The sequence below is a fragment of the Lycorma delicatula genome, chromosome 8 (genome assembly GCF_047948215.1).
Source record: "Lycorma delicatula isolate Av1 chromosome 8, ASM4794821v1, whole genome shotgun sequence".
In the NCBI taxonomy this organism is placed as follows: Eukaryota; Metazoa; Arthropoda; class Insecta; order Hemiptera; family Fulgoridae; genus Lycorma; species Lycorma delicatula.
The window spans coordinates 131767059-131783602 of NC_134462.1; the positions used below are offsets into that span (position 1 = coordinate 131767059).

Sequence of the window (16544 nt, forward strand, 5' to 3'; positions counted from 1 at the left end):
GGTTTCAGGAAAAGTATAGGGACAAGGGAAGCAATTTTAGGCCTCAGATTAATAGTAGAAGGAAGATTAAAGAAAAACAAACCAACATACTTGGCATTTATAGACCTAGAAAAGGCATTCGATAACGTAGACTGGAATAAAATGTTCAGCATTTTAAAAAAATTAGGGTTCAAATACAGAGATAGAAGAACAATTGCTAACATGTACAGGAACCAAACAGCAACAGTAACAATTGAAGAACATAAGAAAGGGAGTCCGACAAGGATGTTCCCTATCTCCGTTACTTTTTAATCTTTATATGGAACTAACAGTTAATGATGTTAAACAACAATTTAGATTCGGAGTAACAGTACAAGGTTAAAAGATGCTACTATTGGCTGATGATATAGTAATTCTAGCCGAGAGTAAAAAGGATTTAGAAGAAACAATGAACGGCATAGATGAAGTCCTACGCAAGAACTATCGCATGAAAATAAACAAGAACAAAACAAAAGTAATGAAATGTAGTAGAAATAACAAAGATGGACCACTGAATGTGAAAATAGGTGGAGAAAAGATTATGGAGATAGAACAATTCTGTTATTTGGGAAGTAGAATTACTGAAGATGGACGAAGCAGGAGCGATATAAAATGCCCCGAATAGCACAGGCGAAATGAGCCTTCAATCAGAAATATAATTTGTTAACATCAAAAATTAATTTTAAACGTCAGGAAAACATTTTTGAAAGTATATGTTTAGAGTGTCGCTTTATATGGAAGTGAAACTTGGACGATCGGAGTATCTGAGAAGAAAAGATTAGAAGCTTTTGAAATGCGGTGCTATAGGAGAATGTTAAAAATCAGACGGGTGGATAAAGTGACAAATGAAGAGGTATTGCGGCAAATAGATGAAAAAAGAAGCATTTGGAAAAATATAGTTAAAAGAAGAGACAGACTTATAGGCCACATACCTAGGCATCCTGGAATATTGGAAGGACAGGTAGAAGGAAAAAATTGTGTAGGCAGGCCACGTTTGGAATATGTAAAACAAATTGTTAGGGATCTAGGATGTAGAGGGTATACTGAAATGAAACGACTAGCACTAGATAGGTAATCTTGGAGAGCTGCATCAAACCAGTCAAATGACTGAAGACAAAAAAAAAAGTCTCAAAGAGAAAACAAGAACTTGATATGAGTAATGCAATTTTTATTTGGCTGGACATCAGCATAATTTTAATTTTTTTGGAGTAGTTATACGGTAGTAAATAAGTAAATTATAAGTCCAAATGTAAAGATTTTGAAAAGTAGTTATATTACCTGAGCAATAAAAGAAAAATTTCTGGTCTCTTGAGACAATTATTTGTATTCGGTTAGTTGATTAAGATTTTGTTTTGTGTTACATTATTTTAAATTAGAGTCTTATAACATTATTAATATTCTGTAATGTAAATATTTTTTTCCTTTAGGTCGTCTATGGGAACACAGTTATCTTCAAAAAACATCTCCAACCACAAAAACTTCTACAGGTATCACTAAATCTTGTATAACAGCTACAAAGATAGTTAATATCATTTGACAGTAGAATAGACATCCATTAATGTGAAATGTGGTTCAGTCTGACAATTATTAATCATTTTGTATAAGTTTTATTGCCTATTATTTTTTCAGCAATGTCATTTCTATTTAATTCACAGTATTGTTTTGTTTTTTAATTTTCAAAAAATGACTATAAATTTGTCTCGTACTTGTTAACTGATTTGATAATGTTAGTTGAGTATGGATTTTCTTTGTAAGATTTGTGTTGTATGTACTCTAGTAAAAACTTGTAATAATAAATACTGATTTAATTGTTTGTATTTTCCCTTTTCTACCAGAAGTTGATGAGAAGTTAATACTTTGGAAATCTTCAAAAAGACCAACATCTCTAAAAGCATCTTCAAGAAGGCACATCTTATCAGGTATACTAAATTCCCACTTTACTTAATTTTCATTATTATTTTTTTTTATTAGGCCAATATTATTTAAGCCTAAAAGAGCAGAAAACATTGTACTGTATTTATTTATGCACCCCTACACTTACTTATATTCCTTTGAAAAAACATAATTACTTCATGTATTTATACCATCCATGTAGATTTTTCACAAATTGAATACCACAGTAAGTAACTCTTTGTAATACAATAACTACATGGTATGTATCTTTACATGTAAATAGCACATAACATTTTAAGAGTCAATCATCCATTGCATGATATTGTGGATTGTTGTTTCATTTATTGTGTTTGTGCATTTTGTATATGTAAAGACAGTAGAATTGACAGTAGTGCATTCCTAATTCCTATTACTACCTTATTGTGTTTTAGTCTTAGTTCGCTCTATCACGGAATTCATTAGAATTTCATCAGTAAGAGTCCACAGACTGTGAAGTCAACGAACTAAGTTTACAGTTCTAAACATGACCTAACCTAAAAGTAAAATGAAAATGGAAAAAATTAAAAAGTAAGCATGAAAACATTATATTTAAATTCAATTAGATTTGTAATAAAAATTCTTTCAAAAAATACCTCAAATTTATTAGACGTTTTTTTTCATTTGATAGTACTAGGTAGCGTAAAAAAATTTGATAATGTACTTGAAATAATAAGATTTAAAAGAAAAGAACATATCACATTAACAGAAATAATTCAATTCTTATACAGAGGTGGTTATTATCAGTGGCACAAAATTAAAAATGTTCGGTTATTTTCTGAACAGACCTTGTACGTATCATGAATGAATTCTGAATTACAAAGTTTTATTTGTGAGAGGTATTGATGATTATTTTGACTGATTATGAAATATTTATGTTTTAGTGGTGTAAAAATGAATACTCAATGAATGCAATATTCTAAAATGATAAACATAAATTTAAAATATTAACCTATAAGAGTTATAATATTTGTGTTAAAATCTTATATGATAATAACTAAATTTATGTTAACAAAGTTAATGTATTTTATTAAATCCATTTTGGCTAAGTGTAATAACTAATATAATTATGTATTCAGTTATGAAATGAACTATAGAATGTTTATTCTCGTATTTTTTAAAAATAAGTATTTGTAATAAAATTGCTTCTGTGATACTTACAAAAGTAAAGAATAAATAAATGTAAAAAACCACTGAACTACCAAAAACCAGAGAAAAAATGTACAATAATGCATTATGCCTTGGAACACTGGATTTTAAATTTATAAAAGATTGTTTGTTAGTGAAATGAGAATTTTCAAAAGTTTTATTTTGCTATGATGGTATAAATTGACAAAGTTGTAGATTTTTATCAAGTAGTTTATTTCTTGTTGTAAGGTATTTTGAAGGTGATCTAGTATATTTTTATTTACATTTTTTAACTTGAGCATCACTTTTTTTCACGATCATGAAAAACTGTGTTCATATGTATTGCTATACATTAGTCGTATTATATAATACAATTATACATATTTTCCTTTATTTAGCAGAAGCTGATGAGAGGCTAAGGCTTTGGAAATCATCAAGAAAACGAACATCTTCAGGTATAATATATTTTACTTTTATTAATTTATATTATTAAATTGTTGAATTAACATTTAAAAAAAAAAAATTAATTAAATTTTTTCTAATGCATAATTTTTAAAAGAAAATGAAAAAGGAATTCCTTCTTGTGAAAGAATTCAGGTACTTTTTACTTATTGTCAAAAATGTAGCTATTATTATTTTCTAACTTGGGTAACAACTGCAAAATATAAAATATTTACTTGAAAATATGTTTGGTATTTTTATTAAAAAAAAAAAAAAATTAGTTTCAATAGATTATCTGCATTTATGTTTTAAATAAAATAGATTTCTATCCACAGGTAGTATAAAAAAGTGGGTTACCTTAAAAGTGAAATGTGTTTTGTTGTACGATTATAACTGCAATCAAATTTCATAGCTTAAATTCTCCATTTTAGTATAGTTATTGTTGGGCTTGACTAATATTAACATTATTATGTATGTAAATAAGGTAATAAATATAAAAAAAGAGTTTTTGCAAGTTATTTTTTGGTTAATACATAAGATTAAAATATATAATTTATAATTCCGCTTACCAACCAGTGTAATTAATTATTATGTTCTAGCGTTTTCGGAAGTTCTTTTTAACTGAATGAAGAAGGGAACAAAAAAGCTCTCCCTTCTTCTAAGCCTGGCATGGAATGATTTTACGATTGTTATTCTTCAGATTACCTTGTTATTTTTGGCAGTCACTTGTGATTCATGCCGTGATACTGTGTATCACATGTGATACAACCGTTACAGTTATAGCACTTAGAATGCTTTAATGTTCCTTAATTTTAAAAGCACTCTAAATTTGAGGAAATCTCTGAGTGATACTCATGATATTGTGACTATGTCTAGCAAATCATTGCTCTATCCCCAACTACTGAATGGGTTGTAAGGTGCATTGACTATCTAGAGTGCTGCTTGCTATAAAAAAATTCTTTGCTGTCAGCACAAAAGTCATATATGTTTTTGCAAAACCAATCTTTTTTCTTTTTTTGTTTACCAAGCAAACTAGTACGCCAATTGTGCTTAAAACTGGATTTGTGTTTAATCAATATAATTTATTGTGTATTGATTTTCTACTGTAAAAATATTTGATTTTTCTTTCTTGTTGTATATGTAATGATTTTTTACCGTATTCAGTTATTTGTCAGCATTGTTAACTTCTTTAGGCCCAGAAAAATCACATTGTTTCTGTTTCTGATGAAAATGGAATACTACACACCATATCAGTTATTTTTTTAATCATATAATACCAACGCTATGTAAAATATTTGTACAAAAGTTGCTCTGCATTAAAAAAAAGTATACTGTGTGATCATTTGAAAAGTTTACCTCATTCATTATTCAAGAGCTATCAGCCCCATCGTATTTCTGTGTGCAGGCATGTACACCATTCTTAGGTGGAACTTTTTAAAATTATTTTTAAAGGGGTAGAACCCACCATCTCTGCTACACCTACTCCAACTCAAAAATCTTAAATGGCAAATGGTAACACATTAATTGACAACCCGAAAAAAGTAATGGATTTTGGTGAAAAGAAAATTAAATTCTGCCCACCCTTCTCTCGGTATGTAGGTATGAAAAACCATTTGGGATAGCACTTTTTTCAATTTCAGTCCAACAAAAATAACTAAAATTATGTGATATTACTTATTAAACTATTTGAAATAATCATAATCTGTGGATTAAAACTGTAAAAATTATTTTTTAAATTACCAATACAAAATTTCACCCTTAAATTTGTTCTACATTTTCAAGGGTTAAAAACTTTCTTTTTTTTAAATGAGCTGATGTAGCTTGTGACAACAACTCATTGTAAGGTCCTTTGAATGATAAGTAATTTAGTACAAATAAAATAAAAATTGGTTCACTGGTGTTGGAAGTTATGATTAAAAATGTGTTTTTTTTTTTTAGGTTATGTGGAGATACAATGTTAATGACCATTAGGTCTGAAATTGTCTGTTATTGTTAAAAATATGGGTTTTAGGTTTCTCCAGCATTGAAAAAATTGTACCAGTAAAAGCATTATAACATTAGTTAAGCATATGAAAAACCTATTGGTTTTTAATATGCTGACAACATGTTGAAAAATTGATTACCTTGTAACAGGCTATAATTTTCTGCTAATTATTGAGATCTTAGTTTCTATAATAAATTTTTGCATATTGTTTTCTTCATATTGTATGTAATTAGTGGCAAAAAGCATATATTGTATTTATTTCATGATCATGTTTTATTTAAATTGTTTGTTTTTTAGTTAAAATTAGCATTTGGTTTCTGTTATTGTTCTAACATTTGGCCTTTCAATTTTTGTCTTTATTAAATTTGTCTTGCTAAAATGACTTACAATCTGGAAAAAAGAACTGAACTAATTTTTACATACTGAGAACAAAATAAATGGTAGCACTGCCCACGTGTTTAATAAATGGTATCCAATTAAAAATATTTCACACTCTTACATTGTAAAACTTAGAAAAAAAATTGCAAGAAATGGGATCTGTCATGCATAAGAAACGTGCAGGGCAAAAGGTTTTAGATGAATTAACTTTGGTTGAAATCTTTGGAAACGTAGTAGCAAATCCTCAGAGCTCAATTCATAAAATATCCAGTGAAACTGGGGTTAGTTATGGTTCTGTTTTCACTACATTAAGATTGAATAAATCTTTTCTGTTTAGAATTCAACTGCATCAAGAACTGAATGAAGATGATGCTGAAGGATTGAATTCTGAGAATAAATCATTCAATTAATAGATGCCAATCCAATATTTACAAAAAAATTGTTGTTTTTCTGACAAATTCACTTTCTTTCTAAATGGCCTTGTTAATAAACATAACTGCTGGTACTGGAGTGATGTAAATACTCATGTTTTCAATGTTGGAGATGCGCAGCATCCTGTAAAGATAAATGTGTGGGTCAGGATTTACAGTGATAATATAATCGGTCCAGTATTAGTCAATGGGAATTTGAAAGGTGAAAAGTACTTGCATTTGCTGCATGAAGTTATTCACCCACAAATAGTCCATGCCTTAGAAAATCAGTTAGATGACAATGGAAACATGTTATGTAACGAAGATATGCTTCACTTTCAGCAAATTGGAGCATCTGCTCACTGTTCACTTCCAGTTCGACAATGGTTGGACTGAGTGTTTCCTGATCATTGGATGGGCAGAAGAGAAACAGTTGAGTGGCTGACAAGATCTGCTGATCTTACACCACTGGACTTTTTTTTGTGGGATCATTTAAAATCAATAATTTATAAAGAAATTCGTGCTAACATACAGGAGTTGAAAAATAAAGTTGTAAGAGCATGTAGGGATGTAACTAAAGAAACTTTAATAAGAGTAAGATGTGAATTTCAACAAAGACTTTATTATTGTTTACAGGAAAATGGGAACAAATGATTTAAAAATTGGTACTTTTATCTTATTGAGGTAAAAATAATGTATTTCTTTTCTTATGGAATCTTATTGTTAAACAATAAGATAACAAAATTAACTAATGAATGATTTAAGGTTAATTTTTTGATAAACAATTATTCATTTATCAATTAGTTTTTATTTAATCATTAACTTTATCTGGTAATAAAATTTTCAACATGCTACCAGCAAAGAAGTTAACCTTATTATTGGTTTTTTGTATGCTTAACTGATGTTATAATGCTGCGTTTACTGTACGGTACAGTACTGTACGATTTTTTCAGTGCTGGAGAAACCTAAAACCCATATTTTTAATAAGAATGGACAATTTCAGATCAGCCAGAGAGGTTGGGTTCTACCCCTTTGAAAATAATTTTAAAAAGGTTCCCGCCTAGAATGGTGTATGTATATGCCTGCAAACAAAAATACGATGGAACAGATAGCTGTTGAATAATGAATGTGGTAATTTTTCAAATGATCACCCGATATATTTTATACTATTTATAAATAATTATTAAATTACCTATTGTAAAAACATTTGTGACTGTTACAAAGCAGAAGTTGGACAAATTAACACCTTCACATATTTAATTATGTACTAATAGAGGAGAAATATAGCTAGAGATCTGTGCTATTTGCAATGAAACCTATTTGCACTGGTAGATGGAAGGGAATCATTCCCTACTAATTATTTACCTTTATTGGCAGTAAAAGTTTTAACTAACAATAAAGATTGATGATTTTTATTATGTTAGTTGACAAAATGTCATATTGTAGGATGAATAATTTATTTGTTTATATTTTTTCTCTTAAATGAAATTATAATCTTTTATAATTTGGTACTAGGATTTGCTCTAAGAGTACAGCGATAAAAAGGGCAAAACATTAAATATACCAGAATGTTAAAAAGTTATTCAGGTATTTTTTCTTTTCTCCCATTTTCCTGTCCACAGAAAGATGGGGAAGTATAAATGATGACATGCTCTTGTACTGGTAAAAACTAGTAAACTTGATTTTGTGGGTTAAACATTTACATTTTGGTTAAAAGTTGAAACAGATGCTAATAATTTTTTAATTTTTTTTTGTGGAATTGCTCTTAAAATTCTATTTTTTTTAGATTAGTTGTAGAATCTTATGTACAAGTATTATTTGAATATTGATAATAAAAATTTAAAAAATCCAACGCTAATGGAGCTTATTCCATTAGAAAAAACCTGAGGAAAACTGTTTATTACTTGGCTTTTTATACAGGTTTATTTTATTATTAATTTTTTTGTTGATACCTTGTTATTTTTCTATTACAGTTCCTTCAAGATTTAAAGAAGTGACTGCAACAAAGAGATTACGTAAACCTATTCTACAACCTGGTAATTTTTAATTAAAATAAAAATATTTATTATTACCAAGCACAATACTTCTTGTCTCTTTTAATTCTCTAATGAATGAATTTATTATTACATTTTTTCCACCTCTAGTCTCAGCCCTGCACGAATATTTCCTTTCAGATTTATTTATATCTACTCTGTTTCTTCATAGTTTTTTTGTCATCAGTTATCATTAATGACAGGTGAGAAGGGAAGCGCTGCCTAAGGACCATAAGAAATCTGGCTGTTCTGATTTTTAGTTTGAACTGTTAGTTCTTCAGCATCCATGAAGTAACATACAAGAATGAGTGATTAACACGCATAATAAATTTACATTTATTTTTTATTTCATACTTATATGACTGTTGTTGAGAGGCTTTAACTACATCATTCATCATGCATTTTCATAAAAGTCATTTCTTAAAAGATAATATCATGTAGAGGGGGGAACCATTCACATGTATATATATTTGTACTTCCATAAATGAAAATTCACAATATCCCAGTGGAGGTCGTCCAAATGCTTCATAAATCCTAATCTCAGTTAGGATATTGAGGAACACGACTTGAAAAACATTTAGAAAATGAAATAGCCCTCTAAAAGATAGCTGTGTAATCCTGCAAGCTAAATCGTACTGATGATATTCCATGTTATAATGTGTGCTGGCTTCCAAAAATATGATAAATCAATGATATCAAACTTATCATTAGTTTTAAAAGAATACTGACAGCAATATCTAGTATGACATTGCATACTACATTGTCATTTTTTTAGTGTAGTTGTTGCCATAAAAGCCTAGGCCAGCCGCTAGCAAAAGTTTTGTTTGTTAACATAACCACATAGATAAAAATAAACTTCATCAGATAATTAAAAATTTTTGATTTCATCACATTTTGCTGAAAACTATATAGTATTAGTAACTCTCTGATTAAAATCATGAATTTTCAATTCCTGAGCCACCTGAAATTTGTATGGTTGAAAGTTAAATCTAGGCTTAATACTTACCCAAAGTTGATAACACAAATGTATAGGATGAAAGCTGATGGAACCATGTCAGGACATTTAAGCTGAAAGTCACCATGAAAAATTAAAAAAGTTTGATTTTGTGAAATTGGTTCATAAATAATAATGTTTGTTTTGTGAAATTATTTTGATATATATATATCAATAACTGATTTTTGAGTATAATTTACATTGTCTTTTTCTTTACTTTTAACGTGAGGGGAGTTTATAAAAGATGCAAAAAGTATTATACAAAATTATCTATAATCATAAGGTTTATAAATTACCTAAAATATAGAACAATTTATTTTTAATTGTAGAAGTGACATTTACGTCTGTCGTCTGTTAACCATTACATGTTACAGTTAAAAAACAAATTTCCATTGAATACAAGATTATACTAATTAAAGTTAAAATCATGGAAAATGTAAAAAGAATAATACTTTTTTTCTGCATAGATATGCTGTTTTATTATTAATCTACCACAAGAGTGTGTTTTGAGTTAATCTACTACAGCAAGTGTGCTTATGAAAGTGTAGCATGTGAAAAATACCAGGCTCGTTTGTGATTTGAACCTGCAACCAATGAGATGACCATGCTGTCTTGAGATCAGCATGTCATTTTTTATGACTGTTTAATAAAAATTAATTAGTTATAATTTAAAATTTTATATTTCCTAAATGTTTTTTGTGTAGATTTTATGTAAGGATATGAATAATGTATATATATATATAAATTATTTTGAATATTAAGAAAATAAACAGAATAATATATAATAGGAGACAAAGTGATTGAATGTCTATATAAAAGAACGAAGAATTATCAGGTAGAACACTATAGGTATTTAAATACCATGTTAATGGAAGATTACAGAAGCGAATATGAAATAAAAACAAGAATAGCAATGGCTAAGGAAGCATCCAACAGAAAGAAACAGTTATTATATAAGAAGATAGAGTTAGCCTTGAAGAAGCATCTCCTGAAGTGTTATGCATGAGTGTACTGCATGAGTGTGAAACACAAGCGGTAAAAGAAAACAGGAAAAAGAAAGGCTGAAGGGATATCAACTGAGGATGTTAGAAAAAATTAATATTTGGACGGGCAGAGGGAAAAGTGAAAAAAATAATGAGGAGAGTGAATGAAAATAGAAGCTTTTAATCACAATTCAGAATGGAGATTATAATTGGTTGGAAATGAAAGTTGATTGAAACAATAGTAGAAGGCTCAATAGAATGTACACAGAAAAGAGGCCAGAAAATATTAAAAATTATAGATGATCTAAAACAGAAATGACCAGCTATCAGGAACACAATAGTTTTGGTAAAATATTTGCCAAGGTTATCCAAAGTTTCACTGCAACTCTTTATTCATGTTAGTTATCAATTATAAAAATCATCAAATAACATTTATTTCAAATGAATGCTGCACAAAAACTAATCTTCATAGGCACATATGAGTGGTGGAAGATTTTGTTTTAGTTCCTAAGCTATACAGTGAACTGCACATATGCAGTGAACTGTACAGTTATATGTGCAGTGAATTGTACATCTCAAAATATCTATGAATGCCAGAGAAAAAAAAAAGAGTTATTTTTTCCACAGACCCCTCTCTCTCTTTCTCTCCCTCTCTCTCTCTCTCTCTCTCTCTCTCTCTCTCTCTCTATATATATATATATATATATAGTGATATAATGGTAAGAGCATCACAGAATTATAATACAGTATATCCATAGAGAGATAAAAAAGTAATTATTTAATTTACAGAATTTTGCAAATGATCCTGCTACAATCACTTTATTCATAAATGCATATTGTTATTTTAATATATATAGTTTTTCTTTAATTTTATTATTTAATTATTTTTTACCATTCAGTAATAAGAATTTTACTTGTTTGATTATTTTATTAGTTTATTTATTTTTTTTTTTTACAGACCGTTATATGTTGATTTTTCTCCCATTTTCTGATAAAAGGCCAAATTTAACCGGTAACCTTAATTTTAATTACTAATTTTCTTAAACAATTTATTATTTTAAAATAATTATTTAAAATTAGTTTAATTTCAAACTTATTGCAAAAAGGGTTTACTAGGTTTTTTAAAGAGTTTTAAAGACTCTATATGTATTTATTGTATTTATTCATTCAGTAATATTAAAATTAATATATTGCATAGAACAAAACAAATATTATATTGAAAAGAAGAGTCATTGTAAATATTTTTAGAAGACTTTCAGTGCCATGGGGGAATTATTATACTCTTCAAAAAACCCAATTTGTTCGTTTTTCTTTTGATTTAATTATGAATATAACCTACATTTACAAATAAAGGATAACATATTTTACATTTTTGGTAATAATTTTTCAAAAACACCTCTATGGCATCCTTAGTTCCTTGAATGAAAACATTAGTTACAGAACCAGTGGATGTCTCCGTGGAGTCTGCCTTATTGAGATAATAAAATACATGTGTTGTTTTTTTATAGCGTTGGTTTATCTGTACGATACAAATTTTTTACTTATTTAGTACATCTGTTTATATTTATTTTACAAGGAAAATAGGCCTAAAATTAAGAAATCAAAAATAAATGTTTTTCAGTTTTGTTTATTATAGATAAATCTAATGATTATGTTTTTTTTTGTCTTCAGTCATTTGACTGGTTTGATGCAGCTCTCCAAGATTCCCTATCTAGTGCTAGTCGTTCATTTCAGTATACCCTCTACATCCTACATCCCTAACAATTTGTTTTACATATTTCAAACGTGGCCTGCCTACACAATTTTTCCCTTCTACCGGTCCTTCCTATATTAAAGCGACTATTCCATGATGCCTTAGTATGTGGCCTATAAGTCTGTCTCTTCTTTTAACTATATTTTTCCAAATGCTTCTTTCTTCATCTATTTGCCGCAATACCTCTTCATTTGTCACTTTATCCACCCATCTGATTTTTAACATTCTCCTATAGCACTCTCCTATAGGTTTAAAAATATTAAACCACACTTATATGTGGTATGGTTCATATCATTCAAAACACAAACCAGAAAGATCAGGACATGTCTTTCAATAGTATATTGTATCTTTCTGCTTGTCATTTTTAGCACATTGACAGAATTTTTTCCGATGTGTGCAACCTTGTTTTTCACTATCTTCAGATTTGCTAATGAAGTGATTTCCTTGAACAATTGGACCAATCATGAAAAGGAATTTTGGTATTTTTGTTCTTGTAATAAAGTTTGAAATAATTTTGTAACCTCATCTCAGTAATATGAAAGCCAAGTTTTTATACTGGTTTTTTATTGATCATATTACCATCTGTCACATCTTCGATTTCATCGTCACTATTCCCCCCCCCCCCGCGACAATAATTGGAATCATCATCCCCATCAAAATTATCATCGCTACTATCACACTCTAAAATCGCTTTTTGTTTGTCATCTGTCATATAGATTTTTGTGCCGATTTTTGTGTTCTCTTCGGTTGTGAAGGAATCCCAATTTGATCGTCAGCCATACTCAAACAATAAAAAAAACTGAGACCTAGTACAAATACACATTCACTATAAACACAAGGAACACGCCACAAAAAGAAACAAAGCTTAACTATGTAATTGAATGATTATGAAATAAATGAAGCGTTGCATAGAGCACCTATATGGTGCTGCCGGGCGGTGAGATGAGAGCCTGTGGCCACTTTAGAACCATCCTTGGTGTGGATATTGTGTTAATAGTCATTTTCTTCAGTTGGTGAATTCCTTTCTTTATAAACAAACATATTTTTATATTTTATTATTAATGTATTAATAACATTATAGCAGCAGAATGTAGATAAATTATTATTCAGATTATTTTTGTAGACAACAAATCTGCCAAAGTTTTTTCTGAAGTGCCTCTGAAGTAAATTGAAATTGGATCTTTCACAATATCTTCCCCCTAATGAATTTTGAAAAAATAACATGATCAATGCTATACATAGAAATATTTGTTTTTTGTTTTTTTTTTTATAAATGTACTAGTCAATTGCATAGTAAGTAGGCATTGTTAAATGACTATAACTTCTAAATTTTTAATGTATATATAATAATCATTACTTTTATATGCACTTTTGTAAATGGAAATTTGGATACATAAGTTAAAATACATTGTTACCCCTTGCAGCTCCACCAGTTTTCTCAATCCTCAAGCCGGGTTTTAGTTTCTACATTATACAGTAAACTGCAAATTTGCAGTGAACTTACTTTACAGTGATATGTGCAGTAATCTGTACATCTCAAAATAACTAAAGTACCAGAGAAAAAGAGTTATTTTATATAATATGAAAAGTTTTTTTTTCATATTTTATATATATATATATATATATATATATATAGAGAGAGAGAGAGAGAGAGAGAGAGAGACAAAGAGTGAGAGAGTATAGAGTATGAAAAAATAACTGATTAATATATATAAATAAATTTTTTAAACATATTGTCCTGTTTGCTGAATTATAATTAGTATTTATAAATCACCAGATACACACATATAAAGCAAAAATGATCTTACCTTCAGTCTAATAAGGTCTTTTCACATACTTTAGATTCATCATCAGTTATTGAAAATACTAAATTAACATCAGCATTGAGATAATTTGTTAACCATATCATGACTGATTATTAGTCAGATGCTAACACTCTTATACAGGCCTACCAATTTAAACAGATCATCCTACTCAAAATTTACCTGGTGGTTTATTAAATTGAAATTTTTATGTGTGTAAATATAATATTTCTCCAAATGCTCCAGTTTGTTTTGAATATTACAAATTTCTAGTATTTTAATATAATTTACTAAATCTGTAATTTTATGTCCATTTGAAAGAAAGTGATCTGCCGTAATTGAAGAATTTTTAAAAAATTTTTAAATGCTCTTAGATATTCCAAGAATCTTGCTTTAAATGATCTATCACAATTACCCATATAGAAGGGTAACCTAATGCACTGCTGTGGATTTTAAAAGTTGTTTAAAATGAGTGCTATTTTTTCTGATTGCACTAAGGAAGAAATGTAAGCAGTGATATGTTTCCTCAGTTGAGAAGGGGTGAAACCACCAGAGATTATTCATCGAATGTAGCAGCAATATGTAGAGAGTTGATTGAGTGGAAGCAAGATCTACAAATGGATTGATTGCTTTAAAAATGGTAGGCTTTCTATCTATGATGATGAACAGCAGCAATGTAGGTCTTCCACTTAAAAGACTAACGACACAACATTGAAGAAGCAGTTAAACAAATGATTCTTGGTAATCGACAAATTACAGTTGATGATATTGCAAGCTAGTTTAGTATAAGCCATGGCTTAGCATTTTCAATCACCCATGATTCTTTAAACTTTCGAAAAGTCTGTGCTTGCTGGGTTCCACGTCAATTCCACGTCACCATCCACTATGAGAATCGTTTGAAAATTTCCCAGAAACTATTGAAACATTACAAAGCTTAAGTGAATAATAACCGTTGATGAGACATGGGTCAATCACTTTGAACCCAAGAGTAAGCGACAAAGTTTATTGTGTAAACATCTTTCATCTCCCACAGAAAAAAAGTTCAAAATTCAGATGTCTGCAGGAAAGGTGATGATCATGGGATATGGAAGCTTCACTTTTAGTTTACTTCACACCTAAAGATCAATCAGTATACAGTGACAACTACTCTGAGCTGCTGCGTTTACTGTAGCAAAAAATCAAATCCAAAAAACATGGTAAACTTTCTAAGGGTGTGATTTTGCTTCAGGGTAATGCTCGACCTCATACAGCCAAAAAAACAGATCTTTGCCTTCAAGAAGTTTTGAGCTGCTGGACCACCCTTCATACTGTTCGGACCTGATTTCAAGCGATTTTCATGTTTTTGGCCGATTGAAAGAAGAGTTGCGAGGGAATCATTATCGATCCGATGAAGAGGCCATAGAAGCAGTAAAAATGTTTCTGCATACGAGACCATAAACTTTCTTCCAGGAAGAAATTCAAAAGCTCATTAAAAGGTGGACTAAGTGCATAGACGTAGGAGAGGAATATGTTGAAAAACAATGCAAATATCATTTATATAAGTACAAATAAATATATTGATTTTTTGAATTTCACTTTACTTTTGACTTGCCCTCGACCATTGCATCACAATCTGTACATTTAATTTTATATATGCTACTTAAGTTAAATTTGTCAAAAATATAATTAGTGTTAGTTATAATTAAAGAATTTTTCCAAAATACTATTTACTGGTTATATGCAAGTGTATATTGTTCTTTATTATAAACATTTACTATTTTATTTGTGTTTTTGATTGTACAATTGTATAAAATATATTTTCTATCATAACTTTTAGAACCATTCCCTGGAATAAGGGTAGTACTTTTGTTATTATATTTTTTCTTTAAATATCGCCTGTAAATCTTGTCAATAAAAGATTTATTGTAGCCATTTTGTAAAGCTATAGCTTTCAGTTCATTATTTAATACCACCTCATTGTTATGTGAATAAATAACAGCTCTATATATCATACCATATATCATATATTGATATACGGAGAAATAAGAGAATATAAATATAAATCTTATATAAGTTATAAGAGTTATACGGAAGAAATGAATTAGAAAATGGTGTTATAGAAGAAGAAGAAGAAGTTGAAGAGGATGAAATGGGAGAAACAATACTGAGATCTGAATTTAAGAGAGCATTAAAAGATTTGAATGGCAGAAAGGCTCCTGGAATAGACGGAATACCTGTAGAATTACTGCGCAGTGCAGGTGAGGAAGCGATTGATAGATTATAAAAACTGGTGTGTAATATTTAACTAGAATTCTATACAGAAGAATTAAGAGGAGAGTGGAAGAAGTGTTAGGAGAAGACCAATTTGGTTTCAGGAAAAGTATAGGGACAAGGGAAGCAATTTTAGGCCTCAGATTAATAGTAGAAGGAAGATTAAAGAAAAACAAACCAACATACTTGGCATTTATAGACCTAGAAAAGGCATTCGATAACGTAGACTGGTATAAAATGTTCAGCATTTTAAAAAGATTAGGGTTCAAATACAGAGATAGAAGACCAATTGCCAACATTTACAAGAACCAAACAGCAGCAGTAATAATTGAATAACATAAGAAAGAAGTCGTAATAAGAAAGGGAGTCCAACAAGTATGTTCCCTATCCCCGTTACTTTTTAATCTTTACATAGAACTAGCAGTTAATGATGTTAAAGAA

General features: G+C 29.2%; 1 protein-coding gene across 1 annotated transcript in view; it reads left to right on the forward strand.

Annotated features, from left to right (window-relative positions):
• Positions 1-3287: 3287 nt before the first annotated feature.
• LOC142329023 (uncharacterized) overlaps positions 3288-16544 on the forward strand; it is a 92422-nt gene continuing 79165 nt past the window's right edge. Inside the window, exons 1-2 of the mRNA XM_075373271.1 lie at positions 3288-3530; positions 8262-8324. Of these exons, the coding sequence (XP_075229386.1) occupies positions 3395-3530; positions 8262-8324 (199 nt within the window). The 5' untranslated portion in view covers positions 3288-3394. The remainder of the gene's footprint in view (positions 3531-8261; positions 8325-16544) is intronic.